Raw genomic sequence first — 27,714 nt, forward strand, 5'->3', positions numbered from 1 at the left:
TGATTTCTGCCCACAGTACATCACTAAAACTGTGGTACCCAGGGCACCAAGTGTCTGCTGTGCATTCTAATGGATAGTTCTCAGTTTTTAATATCTCAGTGGCAGTTAATACTGTTACCCACTTCCTCCTTGAAACAGGCTCCAGTGACACCACATTAACTGGTTTTCCTCCTCTGTCTTTCTGATAACACCCAAACCTCCTTCGTAGAGTTCTCTTTCTCTACCCATCATTTAAATGCTGCCGTTCCTTAGAGTTCTCTGTTAGACCCTCTTTGCTTCTGATGATACTGCTTTCCCTAGAATTTGGCATTCTTTGTTTCAATTATAATCTGCTGCTGGTTCCAAGACTTCTCCTTGGCTTCAGAGCTGTGTATCCAGCTGTCTACTGGACATCTTCACTTGATGGTTGTAGTAGGCTGCAGGTGATAAAGACCTGCTTCAATATAGCTTCTGGCTAAGGAGGGAGAAATGTTGCCGCACAAAACCAAACCTCAGGTGCACAGGTCAAACTGGTCTTTAGGGATGACTGGAACCAGAGATTCATGTCATCTGGACTTCCTCCTCTCTCTTGTGTCTGCTTGTCAGCATTATTATCTCATAACCATCTTCTTTTTTTTTTTTTAATAATTTTATTTATTTATTTATTTTTTCCCCCAAAGCCCCAGTAGATAGTTGTATGTCATAGCTGCACATCCTTCTAGTTGCTGTATGTGGGACGTGGCCTCAGCATGGCCGGACAAGTGGTGCGCCGGTACGCGCCCGGGATCCGAACCCAGGCTGCCGGCAGCGGAGCGTGCGCACTTAAACGCCAAGCCACGGGGCCGGCCCCTCATAACCATCTTCTATATGAAGTTTGGAACATGGTTTGCTAAGGTCAACCTTAAAGTCAACAGCTTGTCAGTCAAGAAGAAAAGATAGGTTCACTCGTTGTCCAACTCCAGATAGAAAATTACCTGACATGGATTCTTATTGACTCAGCTTGGTTGGCCACCATGGGATACAAGGTATTTTGACTGACACTCATTCTGCTGATGATAGAGCAGGGATCTAATGTCTGGATTCACAAAATGGAACCTAACTTAACCCCCATCCATCTTTCATGTACAATTCTAATTTCAATGGAGACAGAATTTTATTTGTAGTTATTGATGAGTTATAGTTGCTTGATTATCTAGAGTTGATTGCAATGCCAGTTACTATCTGGGTTGTCTGTGAGAACAGAGGACTCAATTGAAGAAACCTGTATGAAAATGATTGGTATGTCTTTTTGGAATTAGACTTTTGTATGGCAATCATGGTGTTCTCATTAGGGATTTAAAAAATAAACTTATTAGAATAATTCATATTTTATAGTCATGAAATAGAATGTTCTATGAAGGCAAGGATTTCTGTCTTCTTTCACTGCTATATCCCTAACATCTGACACTCAGAAAGTGCTCAAAAAAGTTGTTGAATGAATATCAGTTTATTAAAATATCTTTATGTGGGGGAAATATTTATTCTTAATTTTATCACAGATTTAAGAAATAAAAGCATCTAAGGAACAGTAAAATAACTTGTTTTCTTTTACTTTTCCTTTTTTTTCTAGACTACCTGTTATAGGCCCCAAGTCAAGACAACAATTTTTATACCTTCCTGGTGGTTCAGAAACAAGTCTCTGTAGAACCAGAAACAAAGAAAGGAAACAATCTGACTTTTTCTTCATTAAATTGACTGTATAAGATACTTGACTTCCAGGAACAAAAACACAGAGAAGTAATAAAATTATTATTTTTGCATCATTGGACATTCATCATATTGAGGAGCGTGCTTTGTTAAGCTTCCCGAGTTGAGATTTGGAAACTTCATTGGTGCTCATTTATACCTTGGACTATAAGCATGAGTGAATTCTGGTTGTGTTTCAACTGCTGTATTGCAGAACAGCCTCAGCCTGTAAGTATGAAGTAATATGCGTACAGATTGGGTGGGGTGCTTATTAAACATAACACTAGTTCTCAAGCTGAGAGTCAGGACCCTGGCAGTAATTGCACGACAGTTCTAAGGAGTGTCATGGAGAGTAGTTCAGTAAAACTCTGACCATCTGGTGAAAGGAAAACAAAAGAAATTAACCTTTTTTGAGTAAATACTGTGTGTCAAGAACTGTACTAGACCGTTGTACATGATTGAGAAGGTTGTGCTCTTGTACCAAGTAGACAGCTTCTGAAGGAGGTGAGAGAAGAAGGAGACAACAACCTGAGGTAAAACAGCTAAGTCAGCCTTGGAAATCAGTGGGTGGAAGATGTGGTAGCCAGATTACCCTCATATCCTTCTTGATTTACCAGCCCTCCGAGGGAGATACTGTTATCCTTATTTTTCAGTTGAAATAGGTTCAGTTTTTCACCCAAAGTCATATGGATAGTAAGTGATCTGGGCTGACTTTTTTTTTTGGTACATGCCCCACTTTTGTGCCTTCTAACCTGTGCTTATATTGTTACCCCTACCAAAATCCTGCCCTCCAACCTTCAATTTTCTCTTTCTCTTTTTTTTTTTTTTTTTTTGTGAGGAGATCAGCCCTGTGCTAACATCCGCCAATCCTCCTCTTTTTTTGCTGAGGAAGACGGCCCTGGGCTAACATCTGTGCCCATCTTCCTCCACTTTATATGGGACGCCGCCACAGCATGGCTTGCCAAGCAGTGCGTCGGTGCGCGCCCGGGATCCGAACCAGCGAACCCCGGGCCGCCGCAGCGGAGCGCGCGCACTTAACCGCTTGCGCCCCGGGGCCGGCCCCTTCTCTTTCTCTTTTAAGATGCCTAGATCAAATGTCACCTCTATAAAATTTTACTTAGCTTTCCCCCGACTTAGCTAATACCTCATCTGTATTCCCACCAGCTCTTTAGCTCATTTCTCTTATGGCATGGAACTTCTTGCATAGTAAAGACTTGTCCTACAGTCTCTCCCACTGTATTTTTTATTCTTTAGGGGCCCTGACCATATTTACTTTGTATCTTCAAGATCAAATCCAGTATCTTGGAGAATGTAGCTGTACATGCTAGCTGGTTGGCTGGCTAGCTGGCTGAATAAGTGAATTATATTTTATTCCGTTTTGTTTACATTTGTAACAACATAAAAAGAAGAATGAGGTATAATCTTAGGGTCTTTTCTGTGCCTTTCCCTGGGCATGTACAGTCACTTTCTAATTTTCCTTGTATATGCGGTTGATATCCTACTCTTTAATGTTTGGCTCCCAAAAGGGGAAAAATTAAACAATGAGGATAGTGGGGAGAAGAAAGGGCACTGGTTTTTTAAATCCCCTGGAAGTCATTTAAACCAGAGGAGGAGAGGCTTGCAACAGTGGAGGAGTGTACAACAACAATGGCTGTCCCGTTTGTCTGCTCCTCTGCGATCAGAAGCAGAGGTATTTGGAGGACAGGGTCCTTTTTGCCCACCCTGGCTCTCACAAGCTGTGTGCAAACTGCTCTAGGAACACAGCTAGGGGTGGGGAATGGTTAGCTGCTACTGTGCTAAGAGCTGACACTGACCGAAAGCAACTGCAGTTTGCCTTCCAAGTCTTCTCCTGGAAGTTGCAAGCCTTGAATAGACTCCATAGTTCCAAAAAAGTTACATTGGGCAGATTTTTTCAGTGCAGTTGTTGGGGTGGGGATGCAGATTCCTGGTGCTGCTTACTCTGTCGTCTTCCCTTTTACTACTTTTATAATTTTATGTTTTACGTTTAGCTCTTTGTTCCATGTGGAAGATTGATTGATTTGTGTGGTGTGAGGTTGGGGTCTAAATTTTTTTCATGGCAATCAGCTATCTAAAGACAGTTTATTAAAGAGCCAGTCTTTTTATTAGTGATTGAAATGTCACCTTTATTATATACTATGTTTTTATATATTTACGAACCCATTCCTGAAATCTGTTTTATTCTTTTGGTACATGTGTTTACACCTGTGCCACTACTGCACTGTCTGAATTGCTGCAGTTTCTTAGTATATTTTGCTGTGTCATAGAGAGTATCTCTTTGATAGGTCTTCATTTTCAACTATATTGCAATGTCTTATTTTTTAGGCTAGATTGTTGTTACATGGGTCCTTATTATGTTTTTCATTGTATTTTTTTCTTTGTATGAGATATTTCATAATGCATATTTTTATTCCTGTCGGTGTTTAAGATTGCATTGACATTTAGAGTGTAATGGGGTGAGAATTGACATCTTTAAAAATCTGAGTAATCCCACTGAGAAATGGCATATGTCTTCATTTATATAGACCTTTTCATATTCTTTTAGTAAAGCTTAAAAATTTCAGCATGTAAGTTTTGCACATTTGTTGTTAGATTAGTTCTAGATATTTTATGGATTTTTATTACTATTCTGGATGAATTTCTATTACATTTCCTAATTGGATTTTACTAGTGTATAGGAAACTAATAATCTTTATACACTAATTTTTTATCTAGACAGCTTACTGAACACTTTATATTTTCTAAATGTCTCTGTATAGTGACAGGTTTTTTAGTCATTTTCTGATATGTAAACCTTTTGTCCTGTTGGTATCTTACTGCTTTGACTAAGACCTCCAGTATAATGTTGGATAGTGTTAGTGATGACTGAATATCCTTGCTGCTTCTGACTTTAATGGGAAAGGTTCTAATTTACTTAAGCATAAAATATTTTAGTGAATGTGTGTTTACCTATACATTTAAGTTATTGTGTGTAATTTATTATCTATGATATTAATAAGGATTACATTTTCAACAGTTCTTAAAGATTATGGAATACTTGAATCCTATTTCCATATTGTTTTTGGTATGCCTTGTAATTTTTTGTTGAAATCAGACTTGATAATACGGGGTAAAACAAACTGAGGTAAATAGGCCGTTAGTGTGAGGTTTTATGTTTATCTGGCTAGAGGTTAGGCCATGTTTACTGTTTGCTGTAGCTGTAGATGTCAGAGGATAAAATTTCTTCTTGTGCTCTGTTGTCTTTGGGTTACCCTAGAGACTTCTTAAATAAGGTTTGAAATGTCTTAATTCTTTCAGTTGTATTCCCCTGTTGTATAGGAGCCCAGTTAATGTGGTGGTAAGGTGTTGGGGGCAGGGAGCATTATATACTGCTATGGTTAGGTTCAATGTTTTAGTGAGTCTATGCCCCTGGGCTGTGATTTACACAAATGCTTCTCAGTTTTGTTTTGCTTTTTACTCCTTAGTTTAAGCAAAAAGGCTAGAGGGGGCTGGAGTAGAGTATTTCACTTTTCTTACTTGGAAGGCTAGAGTGGGTTAGGGTTGGATATGTTTCTTCCCTGATGTTGGTTCGTTTCTGGTAAAACTCCAGTTGATTAGGCTCTGGTAAAATAGTCTCTCTTGAGGGTAGTCTTTGTTAAGAACAGAATGGTCTGGCTTATTTTAACCATGAGTTTAAAGGGTTACCCTCACTTTGCTGAAGTACAAGGAGATTTTTCTCTGATCTTCACTTTGGGAACATGGTTGAGTTCCTGGAGGTAAAACTCACAGAAGTGTGGGCTCCCCCCAAGACTGAGCCCCCTGGAGTTTTCAACTCTCAAACTTATCTACACTGATCTTCTAGCAATTCATCAATTACAGTTTAGGCTTTCCTACACTGGTCCTGGAGGTTTCTGGATACCATGGAGGTTTCTACTGATGGATTTCAGCTCCAGTAAGTTGTGATTTTCTGTATTTGCCTGTCTCTCCAATTCTGGGGGCAGCGGTTCTCTCTGTGATCTCAGTTCTTGAGTGGAACTAGGAAGAGTTGTTGCTTTTCAGTTTGTTCAGCTGTTTTCTTGTGATGTGGATGGGAGTGACACCTTCCAAGCTCCTTATGTGCCAGATTGGAAAGCAGAAGTCAATATCGTCATATTTTTTAAGATCAATTTATTTATTGCCAGTATTCATCATATATCTAATAAAGTGAATCCTGTTCACGTATGTGATATAGCTACACTCACCAATAGCTAAAATAGAAACACATAGATTAGGAATTTAAATAGCAGAAGCATAAGGCCTTGGAACTATAAATATGAGACATTAGAAATACATTTTATGTTACATAAAGGATTTACAACTTGAGTTTTTTGCACACATATAGCATGTCAGTATTGTGTTATTGTTTAATAATACATATTTGTGTGAAGTATTCCACAAGAATTCCATGGGCATTTGATTTCTTAGTCTTTTTGACTTGCTGAGAAAACAACACAAAACTTAGCAGGGCCATGTGGTCACTATAGTGGAAGAATAACTTGCTTGTTGGCATCAGGAAAACACATTTAAAGGATGCACTAATAATTTGATGTATGTTTACAGTCTACAAAGACGTATCCTTGCAGTTCTATTAGCGGTATCAAGAATGCCTTATTTGAAAACTGCTTGATCATCTCTAAAGTTTTCTAAAGTATTTACTGAAATTAAATGCTGCATGCCAATTCTCCCACTCGTTCCTTACCACCCACTGCTCTTGCACATTCCATGTGTGAAAAAGGAACAACCCAATATGGGGAAGAACATAGAATGCATTTTTCTGAGTAGTAGCATAAGAATCATACTTTTTCTTCCTACTCCTTCATTTTAGCACAGTATAATACAGAGTATAATAGAGTCCCAACTTTTTTGAGACATGGTAATCCAAACCTTTTTAATTGACTATAGTGTAAATGCTGTAGTTCTTGTTGCTAGATATAGCTAAGGTTGTAAATTTAAAATTAGATGGTTGCTGCCTTGCAACTTAATTTTTTTTTTTAATGAAAAGATTTGTCAGCTGTTTACAGGACTGAGTGAATTCTTTACCTACTTATTTTTGTGCATTGGAGTACTGGTGGACTTTTTTTCCCCCCAGCTTTATTGAGATACAATTAGTATACAAAAAACTGCACATAATTAATGTATATAATCTGATGAGTTTGGACACATGTATACACTCATGTTACCATCACCACAATCAAGGTAATAAACTTCTAAGATATCCTCAAAAACAGTGAATATTGATTTACACCCCCCTACACCCCGTTTTCTATTCATATTACATGCCTTCCTCATTTAATGTTTCACACATGGTACTTATATTTCATAGTGCTATTTATCTTTGAAATGTGTTATTTAATTGGACATATATGCACAGTTACCATGTATTAGTGCATATAATAATACTCTGGTATTTCTACAATGAGCCAGGTACTGATAAAATAACAGTGAGCAAAACAGACATTGTTTCTGCCATCATGGCACTCACTCTAGTGGAGGAGATATTTAGTGACTAAATAAGTGTTTATGATGTCAGGTGATGATAACTGCTTTGTGGAAAAAGAAAGCAGGAAAAGAAGATAGAGAAGGAGAAATGAGGGTATTAATGGTGTACAGGGAAGGCCTCTCAGATGAAGTGATATTTAAGCAAGGGTTTAAGGGAGTAAGGCACACAGATACCTAGGGAGGAGCATTTTAGTGAGAGGGACTAGAGAGTGCAAGGTTTTTGGAAGTGCCGTGATTATATGTGTGAGAGGAGCATCAAAGAAGGAAGAGTGGCTGTGAGCCAAGGGGACAGTGGTGGGAAATGAGGTCAGAGAGGCAGCTAAGGGCCAGGTCATGTATGACCTTCCAGGCCATGAAAAGACATTGGTTTTTATTCTTTGTGAAATGGGAAATCATTGAATGGCTTTGAGCAAAAACCCAAGTGGAAGAACATATCCTTTTTCCAGTGGTTTGAATGCTACTGTATGCCCAGACAGTTAGCACTGACTGACCAAACTGTACACTCTAGGCCAGTGAGTTACCTTTCCTTCCTGCACACTCAACAGCAACTCCTGATCAGTGTGTAGTATGTTCTGCAATAAGGTTGTTTATTCTCTGCAGTGGCTTTTCTTTCTGCCATTTTTGTGGTTGTTCTGATGTACAGTTTTAATCCATAGGTAGGGGTGTGTGTGTGTGTGTGTGTGTGTGTGTGTGTAAGTGATAATGCTGGACCTGCCACAAAACAAAGGAAGAGCATCGTGCTCAATGTTTTAAAGGGTTTAAAGTTTCTTCAAGGGAAATGGTTGAGTAATTGGAGAAGGAATGGGATGGGTCAGTAGATAGGGATTGCTAGAAGACCTTAGACATCCTGAAAAGCATCAAAGCCATTACTGCAGCCTGAGAGGATGAACCAACAATTCTGTGAAAGGTGACTAGAGGAAACTATAGCTGGGGGCATTCTATGATTTGGGGGGATTTATATAAAATAAAAGAGTACTCACTCAAATGTGGTACATCTCCATAGGTACTATGCCATAGTGACCTCAGATGGCATAGATTTGTTTAGAACTTCTGTTTTCGGGAATCACATTCCATACACCCGAAATTAGGTGTGACTATGGTAGAAATATTCTTTTTTCCTTTTTCTGAAAACATAAATGTCCATGCTCTTGATTTGTTTAATTTCACACAAAATCACATTATATAACTACAATCGTCTCAAAACACCTAACATGAATTTACTTAATAAAAATAGAAAATCTATTCTTTTTTTTTCCCTCCCCAGAGCCCCAGTACCTAGTTATATATTCTAGTTGTAAGTCCTTCTAGTTCTTCTATGTGAGCCACCGCCACAGCATGGCTGCTGACAGATGAGTGGTATGGTTCTGTGCCCAGGAACTGAACCTGGGCCGCCAAAGTGGAGCGCACCGAACTTTAACCACTAGGCCATCAGGGCTGACTCATAAAATTATTCTTATTAGTTGAGAAATGAAAAATATCTCTGCTTTTTAGAAAGGCATCACAGAGGACTGATTCAAATGTTTTAACTGTATTGCTAAACCTAGAAATTCCTAAGACTATTTTTTTTTTTTTTTTTTTTTTTTTTTTTTTTGTGAGGAGATCAGCCCTGAGCTAACATCCGCCAATCCTCCTCTTTTTTCGCTGAGGAAGACGGCCCTGGGCTAACATCGGTGCCCATCTTCCTCCACTTTATATGGGACGCCGCCACAGCATGGCTTACCAAGCAGTGCGTCGGTGCGCGCCCGGGATCCGAACCAGCGAACCCCGGGCCGCCGCAGCGGAGCGCGCGCACTTAACCGCTTGCGCCACCGGGCCGGCCCCCTTAAGACTATTTTATACACCGGAACTGCCTGCCCTGTCTCAGGAGTGGCCACTGTATTTCCTCACAGAGAGACAGTCAGCTGCTTTGTGCAGTGCATGGTATTCCCTGTATACTTAATATCCTGTGGAGAAAGTTTGAATTTGTTTGTAAGTGCTTGAAGACCAACTAGAAAGGCTCTTGGCCTCAGGGTGGAGTGGGAGGGTTTTGGTGTTCCTACCCTGTTGTTTTGTGCCATTTAACCAGTCAGGAAGTGCTAGTAAGTTAGTGTCTATAGCATTCCATATGAGTTCAAGTTGGGGAAGGAAGAAAGAAGGTAATAGAAAGCCATTTATTTTCAGAAACTAAAATGCTTTTATAAGTTTGTAAATGTCAGGAAATTTTTGCTTTAATGCTTTTTCTAAATTTATTCAGTTTAGATTAGAGTTTTTTAGTATATACCTCAAGGTGAAGCAAGGCATTTCTTAGCAAGCCATGTGGTTGCTGTCATTTCTGATTACTTAAAATGTGACATCAGTGAAAATAATCAATAATAATTCAAAAGTAGACAATAGTATATTGAATCCCTTGCACCCATGTCTCAGCTTCAACAGTTTCAGTTTTTTTCTGATCTTGTTCATCTCATTCCATCCACTTTCCCTTTTCCTGTATTATTTTGAAGCCAAATCCCAAGCATTATATCATTTTATCCATAAATATACCAATATTTATCCCTAAAAGATAATGACTCATTTAGCATAACCATAATACCAGTCTCATACCAAAAATTTAATAATTTGAAAGTTTGTTTTACATATAAATGTACAGTATAATAAATAATTATGAAACAAATATATTCTGAAGCAAATATTACCCAAATTAAGAAACGGGGCATTGCCAGCACCCCGGCACCCTCTTAGTGTGCTTTCCCCGTGCCCCTGCTCCAACACCTGGAGGAATTGCTACATGGTTCTTAGTAATCACTTCCTTGTGTTTTCAGATTTTACCATCTATATATGTATCCCTAAACAGTATAGTTTACCTGTTTTAACTTTAAACAGAGTTCTGCTGAATGTAATCTCTTGTATTTTCTTCTTTAGTTCAATATTAAATTTATAAGATTGATTCATATTGATGCACATAGCTGAACTTCATTTTTCTTGAACATTTTGTTGTATGAGTACACCATGGTATATTTATCCGTTATAGTCCTTTGAAAATCTGGCTTGTTACCAGTATGGGACTGTTATGAACAACGCTCTTTTGTGCCTTTGTGTATATTTGTTGCCTGGTAAACACATGCTTGAGTTTCTCCAGGTTGTATACCTAGGAGTGAAATTACTGGCTCTAAAGTCGAAGGATATTCACTTTTACCATGCAAGACTAGATTATTTTAAATTTGGTGTTACCAGTTTACATTACCACCAGCAGTTTGTGTGTACTATTGTTCTGTATCCTCATCAACATATGGTATTTTCAGACTTTTAGATTTTTATCAGTCTGGGAGGAGAGTAGTGGCATCTCTTTGAAGTTTAACTTTGCATTATCTTGCCTTTTAAGTTTAACTTTGCATTATCTTGCCTTTTAATATGAGAGTGAAAACTAACCTGACTTTTTTGACTATTAGGTTATAAGCCTCAAGATTATACATAAATCAGAGCTTTTTTGAAATGAAATTCCCCAATTCAGCTCTTTCACAGTTTTGTCCATCAGCATATTCCATTTATATTATATCATAAGATAGTTTTTTCAGAGTACAGAAAAAGACATATTTAGATAAATTGAAGCAGATTAAGTTAAGACATTATATTACAGCAGCTTTGATTTTTGTATTTGGTTTCAAGTATGGTTAAACATTAATCTAATTCAGTGCTTTATGTTTACTCTGTTTCTAGTAGCTATTGTAGAAATAAATGCAGCCAGTAGCCACCAGGCATCCATGTCAAACCTATATACTAAATATAAGTAGAGCTTAATTTAAAAAAAAGATGAAAAATAAAAATAGAAGTTCTAGTATTAACCTCTCACATCCCAACAGATCATTTAGAGCATCCCTCAGATGAGCGTATCCCATATTGCAGACCACTGAATACAGAGCAAGTCCGAACATGGAGCTCTGGAGGTCAAAAACAGGATTATATTATTTTTATTGTGATAAAAATAATTACCACTAAAAGGAAAAGAAAAGAAACTCAGGAAAAGCTTTTCTGATTGAACAGGAGAAAAAACTCATTGTAGCCAAATAATTTTTTAAAAATGTGTGTGTGTGTGTGTGTGTGTATGTGTATATATATAGCGAATAAGCCCTGATTTAATTTTTTTCTATACGCTCATTAGAAAATAATGTCCATCCTTTATATTCATAAAGAAAATCTTCCTCATCTAGGTCATGTTAAGTAGTCAGTGTGAACCGCCTATTAACTGGCTGCTTATATGAATACTGACACATTTCTTAAGAGATCTATTGTTTGCAAGTCATCTGACCACATCTGGGAGATTCTTATGTTTATTTAGAAAACACAGTCTTTAATTACAAGTTCTGTCATTTGTAGGTGGTATGAAAGTCTGCATCTTTTCATAAAAGGGTGAATTCTTAAAATGGCTAAAATAAAGCCACTTCTAAAACACCAATAGCATTAAGCATTGTTTCATTTTACTGACTCTTGGGTTTTATAAACTTAGAAACAGCAAGAATGAAGAGGATTAAGCCTTTATTTGTCTAGAGTTAGTATGGATTGGGTTCTGATTCTCACATGGTCTTGGTATTATATACACATAGGAAAGAAAGTAATTTGTTAAGTAACTCACATTTTATTATTTTAAAAATTAGGAAAATGGGGCCAACCCGGTGGCATAGTGGTTAAGTTAGTGCACTCTGCTTCAGTGGCTCGGGGTTTGCAGGTTCCGATCCTGGACGTGGACCTACATACCACATATCAAGCCATGCTGTGGCAGACGTCCTGCATATAAAATAGAGGAAGATGGATACGGACGTTAGCCCAGGGCCAGTCTTCCTCAGCAAAAAGAGGAGGATTGGCACAGATGTTAGCTCGGGGCTAATCTCCCTCACACACACAAAAAAAATTTAGAAAAAAAATCAGTACCAGGCAGGTAAAGTCTAGGTAATAAACTATTCATTGTTGTAGAAGAATAAAATGTATATGCAAATTTTATATAATCTATGACTAAGGGGAAATTAGAATTTAAATCATTTCTAGGACCTAATACTATAGTGATATTTTAATAATTATTTGGGACTGATATTTATGATGTCTATAGTATACTGAACATTTTTAGAAGCACTTGTTAAGAATCTGTTCATCTGTGATGTAAATACATGGTAAAAACCATTCTGTTTTTCATCCTGCTCTGCCTTAAAACTTGTTTATAATGAATAGAAAATATTACAGATGAATTTTATTAGCAGCTATCACATGCAAGACAAATTTAAGATCTCAACATTACCTGTAAGTACCGAGTACTTTAAAGGTTGGTCTGGTCTCTTATCACCTTTGTACACAGTAAAAATTCTTCTGATTTTTTAGATAAGATATTTCTGGTGTTTATGTTCCATTTACTTTTGTAGATTGAACTTTCTTTTAATTCCTTGAAAACCTGTTTCTTATGATTGTGAACTGAAAATAATTTTCGTACAATCATAAAATTTTAGCTCTTAAAGGCATCCTAGCAAACATCTATTGAGTCAAATGCACATGTATGCAGGCACATGCAGGTTTGGAAAGTCTTAAGAAGTTAACTAGTAAACTAAGTTAAGACTAATGAAATAATGGCAGAGACTTTGCATTTTAGGACTAGTTTTCTTTCTAGTATGTGTTTTGGTAAATTTGGCTCAAATGGAAATGAATACACATATAGGATATGAATTTGAATTATGAGACTATGCAAATATAAATTGCTAGCTTTGAAAAGTTAATGGTGAAACCAGCAGTTTCAACATTTTAAAAGGCTCCTCTGGCCACCAAATGTTAATTATTATCTGCCATTTTTGTAGACTCTCTTAGTTCGAATACTTTCATATATATTAACTTAATGATATACATGCCTGTCATTTTAATTCCTTCATTTGCCTTTTTTCTCCCTGTCACTCTTTGTTTTGTATGCTTTTCGTTTTGGTTTTATTTGTTCTTGCAGTATCTACCTGGTTAGCAATTGGGTAGTGTCCTCACTGGGATTTTAATGTACACAAATACTTCTGCATGCGTCTTATGTACATTTGCATATATGAATATATTCAAAAGTCATTAAGATATTGGAAACAGTATTAGCTGTCTGGGTCCTGAATATAGGATAAGTAAACAGAACCTCCTCTACATTAAACAAAAGCTATTACTGATGCCATTTTCTTGTCTACTTTAAGAACAGATAAAATTATTAAGAAACATAAGACAAATGTGCTTTCAGTAGTGTTTAGCTATGGGAAATTGATCTCATTTTTAGGAGCCCCCCAAAGTTGAGCATAATTATGAAAAACCAAACAAGTCCCCCCCCCCCCCTTTTTTTTCCCTCTTCATATGAGATCTGGTTTTTTATGCGTTTTAAGAGTTGTTCAAATATGGGTTTAAATTCCAGTGCCAGTTCTTCTTTACTGTTTGATCTTGAGCAGATTCATGAAACCTTTCCAAATAGGAATAATGATGGGAAAAAGAGGAATAATAATCCTATCTCATAAGATTCAGTATATTAAAGTTAGGTAATAAGTTAAGTATATTAAATAAGATAATTTATGTAAAATGCTTGGCATAGTGCGTGACATACAGTAAGTGCTCTTATTATAGATGTTGAGTTAATAAATTGCAGTTTCCTCTCATTTTAAATAATGGCAGGTTTTTTTGCTTTGTTTTGTTTTTATCTCCATGAGTTATTTTCAAGTACATTCTATTCGAAATGAACAGGACTTTCAAAGCTTGGAGAGTTGACCTCTTACCAGCAGTAATTTGATTTGGTTTAGTTTGGTTTGGTTTTCAGTTACCAGGAAGAGAGATCCAGTTGTCTAACATAAGAGAGGATGTTGGACTGAGCGTGCACACACACAATCTCCTCCCTCCTGAAATGCCACTTTACATAACATTAAAGGAGATTAAAAAAAAAAGTATAAAAAATAAAACCCTCAAAGAAAAGAGAATGGAGAGAGGAGCTAACCATGGATGAGAGAGAATAAAAAATCGATGATAGAGTAGGAATTTGCTGAACACAGCCACAACCTAATTGCCTAAAGAGAGGGATACTAACAAGAAGCCAGCTAGCATTTTTTAACTGCCTTGCTGTTAGAATGCCTGCAGCTAGGCTGGAATCCATCAGGCTGGCCTTCAGCAGATCCTTCTCTAGAGAATGGACTGTCTCTACAGAAAAGACCTGGTGATATTTGCAGTTGTGGGCTCCCCAAGGAACAACTCAGCTTACCGTCTTATCACCTTTCATTCAGCTCACCATTCAGCATGCCTGACCCATGCATAGTAAGCCTCATTTGGACAGTCTATGATCATCAGACATGAGGAAAGCTAAAAGAAAGAAATTTAATAAAAGAGCTCAGAAGAAATTGATGATAGAGGGAACAGAACAGAACTAAAACAAAACAAAATATGGTGAATATTCCTCGGATAATTAAGACATCAGACCCATTAAACAAGAACAACATGCCTACAAAGGAAAGGAGAAACAGAACAAATCGAGAAGTGGTGTTTGGAAATGATATGATAGCTGAAATAAAGAAGTCCAGTAGAAGTCTAGATAAAGAAATCTTCCAGAAAGTAAAACAAAGAAATAGAGAGAGAGAAAATAGAAGTTAAGAAAATTAGATGATCAACCTTGGAAGTTCAAAATCTGTCTAATTAGTGTTTCACAAAGGTGAGAACCAGAAGCATTGGAGGAGAGTAAATTATCAAAATAACAATACAGGAAGATTTTCCTAAACTAAAAGAACACACGAGTTTCTTGGTTGAAGGCCTGTTGAATGAAAAAAACCCGTATCATTTAGTGAAATTTCAGACTATATGGACTGGTCATTTAGCTATTTAACCAGTGGTACAAGGTGTTCATGGACGATGTTGAACAATTAACAATAGTTTCATATAAAGTTAAGCAAACAAAAAGAAGCAATTCAACACAAAACAGAGTACAAGAAAAGTAGTTATACAGCACTGCTTGACCTCAATTTTGAACAATATTTCCAAAAAGTTAATAGAAAAACATTTGATTTTACTTTCTCTATTTTACATAGTAAATGTTTGGGGGGAATTATATCACTTTTTTTGAAACACTAAGATGTGTGTTTTAAAGCAACTGTCAATACAGTGGTATGAAGGAAAGAATAGTGGACAAGGAAGACTCCCAGATCTGTTTTAGTTAGCTGTGGGACCTTGGCAAGTAATATGCTCTCCCTCGGTACATTAGTTTCCTGTTGCTGCCGTAACAGATTATCACAAGCTTAGTGGCTTAAAACAACAGAAATTTATTATCCTAGGGTTCTAGAGGTTAGAAGTCCAATACAGGTCTCGCTGTACTAAAATCAGTGTAGGCCATTGTATTACATCACAGTTTCTTTGTGCAAGGTGTTTCACCAGTCATTAACTTATTTTAGCTGTACTATGCACACACACGTATGCATACACATACAGTGTACAGAAAAATCTCAGGCAGACCTGTGGTGACAGAAATCTCTAGTGTTGTAAAGGCTTGTACACTCAAAAGCATGGAAAAATACATCATTAATACTTAGAGAAGCTATTTCAGATTAGTTTTTTTTTTAAGCCTATTTTGTACTTCAGTTTTCATACTTGCAATGTATGACTTAAACCAGATACTAACTTTAAATAGAAGGAGAAAAAGAACTTGCTGTGTTCACTGCAGATTTTCTTGCTGAGAGATGAGAACAACTAGTTCCTTCAGTTTTGCTTTTAGCAATTTTGCCTTTGAAAAGGTCACTGTAAACTTGCTTAGAGATTCCTTGTGAAATCAAGTTTTGGGGCCTCCTGCAAATGTCTCATCTGTCAGCAACTGTGAAATTTATACTTAGTGGGAAAAGGTTAGTTATCTACTAAACTCTACAGGGCAAAATAAAGATAGCACTGCATTTGGGATTGAATTTTTAGTACATTTCCAGCAACCCACCTATTCATAAATATTTCCAGCGTGAAATATCTTGCCTTTCTGTACTTTCTCTTAGATAATTCCCTGCTTGTAACTCTCGTTGGGCGTTTTGCTTTCTCTGTGGTGATCTATGGTGTGGATCTCATCTTTTATAGAAATGGCTTCTTATATAAGCCCTCTCACCTGAGGACCACTGCATTCCAGTGAGTTCACCGGGCTCTAGAAGACGGAGAAGTAGAATTATCGTTTGTTGTTCCCAGAGTGGAAGATACAGTACAAGTTAGTACACTGAGAGGTTTATTATTTTCTGAAGTTTTGACCTACATATGAGAATTTGGAATCCAAAGCAGGCTACTCAGGTGTTGAAGAGCGGATTTGTTTTCAATCTCTGCAGTGTCTAACCCCTTGTTCCACTTCCATTTGTCTCTTAACATATTAATCAAAGATTTCTGGTTATAATCTTAGAAACCAGACTTCCACAGGTAGGTGAATATCTGTATCCAGGACCTGGGACATTGTTAAGACTTTCCTCTTTGTCCCTGTCTTGAATCTTTTCTTTGCACATCGGCGTCTTACTTTCTGACTAGAGATGGGTGTTTTTTCCTTCATAGCAAACATGGTTGCCCTCAGCTCCAGCATCATCATCTCAGTTTAACAACCATGAGGAAGAAAGGGCTTCTCCCTGCTTTAGTCCTTCCCAGGGAAGGATTCTGGCCCAATTTGTGTCATATGCACACCCCTGTGATCAGGGTTGTGGACTACTGTGGTTGGCAGCCTATCTAAATCATATGGTTGGGGTTGGGAAGAGGTGATTTTCCAAAAGGAAAGGAAGGAGGCTGCTGTTTGCAGAACCAAGTCTGCAGAAAGAAATGACATATGTCCTCTATAAAGGTTTGTGCCCGTTTATGCAGAAGGGTGAATCTCAAGTGGTCAGTTTGAATATCTGTTAACCACTGGTAAAAATGTTATAATGCTGCCTTAAATCCTTTGAGAATAATAAAAAGTTTATTACTTGTTTTAGGTCTAGAATACCCTAAACTACTGTGTAGGTGTAAAAAAACAGCAAGTTAGCCAAATCAGTAAAATGAAAACTAAGGCTATATGAATTTATAGGTTAAGACAACCGTTATCTTTTGGTTTTGAATGTCAAAAACTTGAATCTCTTTACCAAATACTGAAATAAACTTTGAGGCTATTTCACACCCTATAGAATAACCAAAGTGAAAAAGTAAAAGAAGGCTAAAGACCTAATGCTCGTTATAGACCTTGAGCAGTGAAGCTCGGGTCTGTAAGCAATTAGCTCCAGTTATGTTTTGACTTCTGTGTTGTGTTAAATAAATTTGGTATGAAAGATAATGAGCAAAAGGTAGAGGCTTCCTGTATTATCTTACACAGTTTATTTATACAGTTTTCATTCCCCCCACCCCTAAATTATAAGTGCTATATCATTTTGAGCACTATATCAGAACTCATTAGATAAATGTTGATTAATTAATAGGTATTAAAGTCCTCTGATGAATCATTTATTTTTGTATATTTTAAAGTCATGGCAATAATGCCTTTTTTCCAAGGTTACTTTTTTATGTCTAATGATTTTTTAAAACTTTTCTTGCCCTATTTTAAAATGTTTTGCCTGCTATTTGTAGAGTGTAAGATGTTGTAATTTGTATATTACTGGTCTGACTCAACAGTAAAGGAGTTCATGGACACAGATGGGAGATAGTGGATGTAGTCATTCAAAGCATCACCGATACCGGTAAACAGATATATATGACCTCTGTATAATCATCCTGGTATGCTTAGGATTTATCAAATCATTATTAGAATGAAACCGTGACTCACACTTGAGGTGTGTGTAGAACATTTGGTTAGGGCCCAGAGGTAAGGAATGAAAATGGTGAGAAGTAGGTCATGTGAGAGAATGGTGGAGCTGAAGTTTATTTCACTATCTCCAGTCTAGGAGGTAGGAATAGGCTCTTCTCCTCACCCCCCCCCCCAGTTTTATTGAGATATAATTGACATATAATGTTGTATTAGTTTAAAGTGTACAACATAATGATCTGATATATGTATATATTTCAAAATGATTACCACAATAAGATTAGTTAACATTCATCATGTCACGTTAGTTACAATTTTATTTTTCTTGTATGCGAACTTTTAAGATCTACTCTCTTAGCAACATTCAGGTATACATACAGTGTTGTTAAGTATAGTCACCATGCTGTACATTATATCCCCCGAACTTATTTATCTTATGACTGGAAGTTTGTACCTTTTAACCACCTTCACCCATTTCCCCTACCCTCTGCTTCTGGCAACCAACAATCTGTTCTCTGTTTCTATGAGTTCAGTTTTTTCAGATTCCACATATAAGTGAGATCATACTGTATTTGACTTTTTCTGTCTAACTTATTTCACTTAGCATAATACCCTCCAGGTTCATCCATGTTGTCGCTAATGGCAGGATTTCCTTCCCTTTTTTATGGCTGAATAATATTCCATTGTGTGTGTATCTATGTCTGTGTCTGTATCACATTTTCATTATCTATTCATCTGTCAGTGGACACTTAGGTTGTTTCCATGTCTTGGCTATGCAAATGTGCTTCAGTGAATTTGAGGGTGCCTATCTCTTTGAGCTAGTGATTTTGTTTATTTCGGATATGTACCCAGAAGTGGAATTGCTGCATCATATGGTAGTTCGATTTTTAATTTTTTGAGTAACCTTCATATTGTTTTTCAAAGCAACTGCACCCATTTACCTTCTCACCAACAGTGTACAACGGTTCCCTTTTCCCCACATCCTTGCCAACATTTGCTATCTCTTGTCTTTTTGATGATAGGCATTCTAAAAGGTGTGAGGTGATATCTCGTGGTTTTGATTTGCATTTCCCTGATGATTAGTGATGTTGAGCACCTTTTCATGCACCTGTTGATCCTCTGTATGTCTTCTTTGAAAAAATGTCTATTCACTTCCTCTGCCCATTTTTTAATTGAGTTGTTGTTTTGCTATTAAGTTGTATGAGTTCTTTATATATTTTGTATGTTACCCCTTATCAGATCTATGATTTGCAAATATTTTCTCTCATTCTGTAGGTTGCCTTTTCATTTTGTTGATAGTTTCCTTTGCTGTGCAAAAGTGTTTCAGTTTCATGTAGTCCCACTTGTTTATTTTTGCTTTTGTTGCCTTTGCTTTTGATGTGAAATGCAAAAAGACACTGCCAAGGCTGATGTCAAGGCGCTTACCGCCTATGTTTTCTTCTAGGAGTTTTATGGTTTCAGATCTTACGATCAAGTCTAATCCATTTTGAGTTGATTTTTGTGTATGGTGTAAGATAGGAGTCCAGTTTCATGCTTCTGCATGTGGCTGTCCAGTTTTCCCAGCACCACTTATTGAAGAGACTTTCTTCTCTCCATTGTATGTTGTTGCCTCCTTTGTCGAAAATTAGCTGTCTGTAGATGTGAGGGTTTATTTCTGGGCTCTTGATTCTATTCATGGATCTGCGTGTCTGTTTTTGTGCTAGTACCATGCTGTTTTGATTTCTATAGCTTTGTAATGTAGTGTGAAATCAGGAAGTGTGATGCCTCCAGCTTTGTTCTTCTTTCTCATGATTGCTTTGGCTATTTGGTTTTTTTTGTAGTTCCATACAAACTTTAGGATTGTTTTTTTCTATTTCTGAGAAAAATGCCACTGGAATTTTGATAGGGATTGTATTGAATTTGTAGATTGCTTTGGGTAGTATGGATATTTTAACACTATTATTCTGACCCATATATATGGGATACCTTTCCATTTATTTGTGTCTTCTTCAATTTTGTTCTTCAATGTTACTTTGTTTATTAGTTCTAACAGTTTTTTTGTGAAGTCTTTAGTGTTTTCTATATATAGTATTATGTCATCTGCAAATAGAGACAGTTGTACTTACTCCTTTTCAATTTGGATGCCTTTTATTTCTTTTTCTTGTCTAATTGCTCTGGGTCTAGGACTTTCAGTACTATGTTGAATAAAAGTGGCAAGAGTAGGCATCCTTGTTTTGTATCTGATCTTAAAGGAAAAGTGTTCAGCTTTTCAGTGTTGAGTATGATATTAGCTGTGGGCTTGTCATATATGGCCCTTATGTTGAGGTACGTTTCCTCTATACCCAATTTGTTGAGAGTTTTTATTATAAATAGATGTTGAATCTTTTCAAATGTTTTTTCTGCATCTGAGATAATGATTTGATTTTTATCCTGTATTTTATTAATATAGTATACCTCATTTTGTAATTTGTGGATGTTGAACTATCCTTCTATCTCTGGAATAAATTCCTCTTGATCATGGTGTATGATCCTTTCAATGTGCTATTGAATTCAGTTTCCTAGTATTTTCTTGAGAACTTTTGCATTTATGTTCATCAGGGTTATTGGCCTGTAATTTTTTTTTCTTGTGTTCTTGTCTGGTTTTGGTATCAGGGTAAAATGAGTTTGGAAGTGTTCTCTCCTCTTATACTTTTTGGAAGAGTTTGAGAAGGATTGGTATTAATTCTTTTTTAAATGTTTGGTATAATTCACCAGGGAAACCATCTGGTCCTGGGCTTTTCATTGTTGGGAGATTTTTGATTATTGATTCAATGTTCTCCCTTGTTATTGGTCTGTTCAGATTTTCTATTTGCTCATGAATCAGTCTTGGTAGGTTGTATATTGCTAGGAATTTATGCATTTCTTCTAGTTTGTCCAATTTGTTGGCGTATACTTGTTCATAGTAGTCTCTTATGATCCTTTGTATTTCTTTGATATCAGTTGTAACATCTCCTTTTTCATTTCTAATTTTATTTATCTGAGTCCTCGCTCTTTTTAACGGTAAGTCTAGCTCAAAGTTTGTCTGTTTTGTTTATCCTTTCAAAAAGCTCTTAGTTTTATTGATCTTTTCTTTTGTCTGTTTAGTCTCTGTTTCATTTATTTCTGCTCTAATCTTTGTTATCTTTTTCCTTCTACTAACTTTGGGCTTTGTTGTACTTCTGCTTCCTTGAGGTATAAAGTTATGTTATTTGTTTGAACTCTTTCTTTTTTTATTAATGTAGGTGTTTATCACTGTGGACTTCCCTTTTAGAACTGCTTTTGCTGCATCCCATAAGTTTTGTATGTTGTATGTTCATTTTAATTTGTCTCAAGATGTTTTTTGATTTCTCTTTGATTTCTTCTTTGACCCATTGGTTGTTCAGTAGCATGTTGTTTAATCTCTACATATTTGTGAATTTTCTATTTTTCTGTAACTGATTTCTAGTTTCAGACCATTGGGGCCAGAAAAGATGTTTGATATGATTTCAGTCATCTTAAATTTATTAAGACTTGATTTGTGACCTAACATATGATTTATCCTGGAGAGTGTTCCATGTATGCTTGAGGAGAATGTGTATTCTGCTGCTATTGGATAGAATGTTCTGTAAAGGTGTGTTGTCCATTTGATCTAACGTGTCATTTAAGTCCAATGTTTCCTTATTGATTTTCTGCCTGGATGAGCTATCCATTGTTGAAAGTGGGGTATTGAAGTCCCCTACTATTATTGTATTGCTGTCTAGTTCTCCCTTCAGGTACATTAATAAATGCTTTATATATTTAGGTGCTCCCATGTTGGATGCATAAATACAAATGTTATATCCTCTTGTTGGATTGACCCCTTTATCATTATATAATGACCTTCTTTGTGACTTATTACAGTCTTTGTGTTAACGTCTAATTTGTCTAATATAAGTATAGCTACCCCTGCTTTCTTTTGGTTTTTGTTTGCATGGAATATCTGTTTTCATCCCTTCACTTTCAGTCTGTGTGTATCCTTAAAATTGAAGTGAGTCTCTTCTAGGCAGTGTATAGCTGGGTCTTGTTTTTCTAATCCATTGAGACACTCTGTGTATTTTGATTGGCGAATTTAGTCCATTTACATTTAAAGTAATTATTGATAGGTATGGAGTTATTATTGCCATTTGTTAAATTGTTTTCTGGCTGTCTTGTACTTCCTTTGTTCCTTTCTTCTGTTTGTCTCTTCCTTTGTGATTTGATGATTTTCTATAGTAGTATGCTTAGATTCCTTTCTCTTTATCAGTTTTTGCTTTGCAGTTACCATGAGGCTGATATAGATCTTATATTTATAACAGTCTATTTTAAGTTGGTGACAACTTAAGTTTGAACATACTAAAGCTCTATATTTTTACTTTCCTCCTCACGTTTTATGTTTTGATGTTGCAGTTTGCATCTTTTTACCTTGTGTATCCATTAACAAGTTATTGTAGTTATAGTTATTTTTACTACTTTTGTCTTTTAACCTTCATACTAGACTTATAAATCTATTGATTTACCCACCACCCTTGCAACATTAGAGTATTCTGAATTTATATATTTACTAGTGATTTATATGTTCATATGTTTTCCTGATACTAATTAGCATCCATTCATTTCAGCTTGAACAACTCTCTGACATTATTGTACTGCCAGTGTAGTGGTGGTGAACTCTTTTCGTCTTTTACTTATCTGGAAGACACTTTGTCTCTTCCAATTATGAAGGACAACTTTGCTGGGTAGAGTATTCTTGGTTGACAATTTTTTTCTTTCATCACCTAGAATAAATATATCATGTCATTCCTTTCTGGCCTGCAATGTTTCTGCTTAAAAATCTGCTGATTGTCTTATGGGGGGGATTCCCCCTTGTACATAACAAGTTGTTTTTCTCTTGCTGCTTTTAAGATTCTTTCCTTGTCTTTAACTTTTGACAATTTAATTATAACATGTTTCAGTCTGGGCCTCTTTGTATTTATCTTATTTGGAACTCTCTGGGCTTCCTTGATTTGGATGTCTGTTTCTTTCACCAGTGTTGGGAATTTTTCAGTCAATGTTTTTTCAAATAAGCATTCTGTACTGGTCTGTCTTTTCCTTCTGTGACTCCTTTAATGAATATTGGTCCATCTCATGTTGTCCCATAAGTCTCTTAAGGTATCTTCACTCTTTTTCTTTTTGCTTCTCTGATTGGATAAATTCCGCTGCCCTCTCTTCAAGTTTGCTGATCCTTTCTTCCACTTGAGCTAGTCTTTTGTTGAACCCCTGTGTTGAACTTTTCAGTTTAGTTGTTATATTCTTCACCTCTGTGGTTTCTGTTTGGTACTTTCTTTTATTTTCTATCTCTGTGTTGAAATTCTCACTTTTTTCGTGTATTTCCCTCCACACCTCAGTGAGCATCTTTATGGGCATTATTTTGAACTTTTTATCAGGTAAATCACTTATCTCCATTTCATTAAACTCTGTTCTGGAGTTATATCTTGTTATTTTGTTTGGAACATATTCCCTTTTGTTTGGAACATATTCTTCTGTTTCTTCATTTTCCTTGACTCTCTTTTTTTTGGTTTCTGTGCATTATATAAAACAGCCCAGTCATGACAGACTGGTCTCGTGTAGGAGTTGAACCTTATTATTCAGTCTGGCCCAAGTTCTTGGTTATCTCTCAAACCTTGTGATTGTTAAAACTGCCTTTTTTGTTGTTAGTGGTTCCTAGTCCTTGAGGGTATGCCAAGACCTGTCAGTGTCCCAAAGGGGAGGGTCTCAGTCAGCATCTAGATGCAGGCTGATTGGAAGGCAGACCCTCAGGCAGCAGCTTAAAGTATGCAAATAGACCTTTCCAGGGAAAGACTGGGAGATGGATGTTTCTGTCTGCTTCCTCTGTGCTGAGCTCTGGGAGTATAGCTGGTTAAGAAGTGTTTGTTTGTTTGCTACGGTGAAATAGGCCCCTCTTTTTCATAAAAACTATTGACTAAAAAAACGTTGTCTGGTGCTTGGTTGTTGTTGAGTTGTTCATTTTTAATGAGCAAAACCTTTCAACCTAAGGGCTTTCCAAATAATTAAAAAATACAAAAATTGTAAAATTTTATTCAGAAAGTACAAGAGGTGAACAAATGGGAATATAAGGTAGGGACTTGAGCAAAGGCCAAGATATGTCAAGTGAGAGTATGCCAGAGGCTCTCAGATTTGAAGGGAATATTAAAACATCACATACTGCTCTTCAAGGTAGTAGCAAATGAGTTCCTGTATTTAAAGTGCTTAGAAGTGTGCCTGGCATGTAGTAAGACTCTTAAGTATTACCCATTATTCTTTTTTAAATATTCAGCTGTAAATCTTTAGAGCCAATGTTTCTAAACCCGTGAGCCATCAGTATCACTTGGAGTCTAGTTAGATATGCAGATTCCCCACACTTCCCCAAACCTGCTGGATCTTAAACTCTGCAAATAGAGCTCAGCAGCATGTGTTTTAACAAACACTCCAGGGATTGGGATGTATCCTAAAGTTTGAGAACCACGGCTTTCCAGGTTCCACCCAATATAAAACCAAAACACTGATGACAGTTGAATTACTCTGTGGGACATGACATTACTATGAAGCAGAGAAAATAAAACCATCAGAGAAGTCATTTTTTGTGCAGAAATATAAACTACACTAGAATTGGCATTACATTTTTTATAATAGGTCCTTGAGAAGTATTTGGTCATAATGTTGGATAAGACAATAGTTTTTAGAGAACTGAGCTGACATTGTTTCTTTAAAAAGCCTTTTATTCATTCAGCAGCCATTTATTATCTAATGTGTCAGGCACAGCTGTGGTCATAGAAGAACTCTTAGCATGGTAGGAAAATCAGACTCTAAATAGATAAATTATAGCATGGTGTTTTAAGTGCTATAGTTGAAATCTGAGCCTTGTGCTCTGAATGCTTAGACCAAGGAATACCCAACGGCCTCAACTTAGGTTACGTTTGAGCTGGGTCTTAAAGAATGAATAGGCAATTGCCAAGTGGGAAGAGGTTTGGGGTTAGGGCATGTCACGTAGTTTGTTGACATTACTACCGTGAAAGGTATTGTTTTCATTTTCTGTGTAAGTGAAGACCCACTAGGAAAATCCTCTTCCTTTACTGCAAAAAATGTCAAATCTATTTTTGTATTATTATAGTGTTTGTTAGCCTTTATTTTTCTGTCATATGAACTGGGTGGATAATAGGAGGCAACTTGAAGGCAGCTCATACACTCTGGGAATCAATGTGGCATTGTAGAAAAAATTATTGTTTGTTTTAGAAATGCTTGGTACCTAGTTACACTGTCAATATTTCAAAAAATCAACTTAGCTTATTTCAGAGGCTCCCAAACTTTCTGTTTTTGGTGCCCTTAACACTTGGGTAATTTTTTTTCATGGCACCCCTAGGCCAAAAAAAAATACTTTACGGATTTATTTATTAACTAGTTTGGTGCAGACGACTTAGTAAATATTTATGTGCTAACAACTTGGTTGCCATTTAAAGAAATAACACACACAAGTTGAAAGAAAAAATACATTTTTATTTCATTCGTAAATAACCGTGATTATTTATGGGATGTGTGTGCCTATTTAGGCATTATACAGCTCGTCAAGCTGTAGAATCGGAATGAAGACTACCACCTTCTCTTCCCGTTCCATGTTGACTGTTGTACAACGCTTGGGCTTTTTTCACAGCCCCCACTGAAAACTCTGCTTCACAAAGATAGGCGATCGAAAAGAGTGTATGCTCTAAGGTTGAAATTCTGAATTACCTCAAGTTAGTAGTTCAGACAGTATCATACGTAACGTTGAGGATCAGCGTGTTTCCCTCAAATTGAAAATATCCTGTGGGGCCCCTGGATGTTTGCTGGGTGCTCGACACAATCTGGGGATCACAGGTTTATTTGATATAATCCACAGGTGGGGGATTAAATTATACAACTCAACTGATTTTCTCTAGGTCACAAAGGCAAGTCAGCAGCATATCTTTCTCTTTCAGCCTTTTATGTACTTAGGCCACATTGGCACAAGTGATTAGTATCTTAGAGCCTGAAAGTACCAGTTGTTTTTCACTGCCCCGGATGGCAGGCACTTTCATTCTTAATTCCTTCTCTGTGTCCATTTCTAGAAGTACTTCAGGCTGTTCCACCCTGCGCTCTTACCTTAGGCCTCCTGTTACCCTGTGGGCCTTAATTTGCTCCTCAGTGGCATGTGTTTGCACACTCAGCTGCCCAGAGAATAGTTTTAGAGGAAGTTTTAACTTTTAAGTGAACAAGTAGTTAGTTTCTCTAGAAGCTATACTTGATCACTATTCCGGAAATGTGAGGGAGGCAGAGTATTTATATTGTTACAAAAAATGTGTTTGAAAAATTAAGCCTTAAAAACTATGTGAGTGTAATGTTTATACATTCATAAATTTTTGCAGCCATTCAAAAATGTTTGTTGATGAATTGCTATATAACATGTATGGTGCTGGCCCTTGTGGATTCAATATTTTATATGCCCTCTCTGTATAGGAGCATATCTACCATCCAGTGGACAGTTTAAATTTGGTGTGAGATGTAGATTTTACTTTGGTACTCACAAGGCAGTCTGAGAGCACAGAGGAGGAGCACCTCACCCAGACTAAAGGGTATAAAGAAGTAAGGCCTGAGTTAGTCAAATTAAGGAGCTGTAGGAGAGATCCTTCCAGGCAGAGGGCAGAAAGTTAGAGGAAGCATAGCATATTTAGGGAACTTCAAGTAGCAGATGAAAGCTCAGAATGTAAGGAAGGGAGGTAGTGTAAGATGAGGTTGGAGAGAGAAACAGGACTTCATATGCTATAGAGTTTTGAATTTATCCTGAAAGTTTTGGAAAGCCATTGAGGGGTTTTAAATGGGTGAATGACATGATCAGTTTTGTACTTTATGAAGATATATGTAGATACAAGGTGAATAATATTGGGAGGAGAAAGAAGGTTGTAAAACTGGAAGCAAATAAGTTAGGAGGCTACTGCAGTGATCTAGGTGAAAGGGGACAGGGACTTGAAATAAGGCTGTGGCAGTGAGGGGGATGGAGAGAGTAAGAGGGAAGAATTCATGGGATATGATGCTGATCCAGCGTGATAATATGAGGAAGAAGGATTGAGGGGCGGCTTTCAAATCTGGCTTGAAACACTGTTAGAAATGTTTACGAAAAGAGGAAATGAAGAGGAGGAATGGGTTACAGAAATAAGATTACGTGTTCAGTTTTAGACATAGAAATTTGAAAATCCTCTCAACATTCACATGGAGCTGCCCGGTAAGCAGTTGAATGTAGTCTTAATCCCAGAAAAGAGAAAATAGACTTAGTAGTCATCAGCATAGAGTTAATGAGGTGAAAACATGGGAGAGGGAAGAAAAGGGACCTAGGATATCCTGGAGAACGGCAACTTACACAAGATAAACAAAAGCAGAGAGATGGAAGTAGTAGCCAGAGAGATTAGTGGGAAACCAGGGAAGAGGGATCTGTTGGAAGAATAATCTCAGAATAATCCTTTCTCTGAATTTTACATTCCAGGTTTTTAAAATAAACATTTGCCTAGTAACTTAAATTTCATGACAGTTGCCTTGATGGACATTATCATTATAACCACACCATCCATTCCATTTCTCTTCTGTTGTATAGAAGCCATACAGTTTGAGCAGTGGACCCTTGTGCTCATGGTGATCCCTGATGAGGCTCTGTGCCCAAATAAGACATTCTGTGAGAGGCGTTGGTTCAAGACAGGGCATAGAACTCATAGAGA

General features: G+C 36.8%; 1 protein-coding gene across 4 annotated transcripts in view; it reads left to right on the forward strand.

The window, feature by feature from the left end:
• CDC42SE2 (CDC42 small effector 2) overlaps window positions 1-27,714 on the forward strand; it is a 100,577-nt gene that overhangs the window by 59,252 nt on the left and 13,611 nt on the right. For all 4 annotated transcript variants that reach the window (XM_058539917.1, XM_058539934.1, XM_058539909.1 and 1 more), the window contains one exon: window positions 1,589-1,932. In XM_058539917.1, the coding sequence (XP_058395900.1) occupies window positions 1,879-1,932 (54 nt within the window). In that variant the 5' untranslated portion in view covers window positions 1,589-1,878. The remainder of the gene's footprint in view (window positions 1-1,588; window positions 1,933-27,714) is intronic.

The sequence above is a fragment of the Diceros bicornis genome, chromosome 1, assembly GCF_020826845.1.
Source record: "Diceros bicornis minor isolate mBicDic1 chromosome 1, mDicBic1.mat.cur, whole genome shotgun sequence".
In the NCBI taxonomy this organism is placed as follows: domain Eukaryota; kingdom Metazoa; phylum Chordata; class Mammalia; order Perissodactyla; family Rhinocerotidae; genus Diceros; species Diceros bicornis.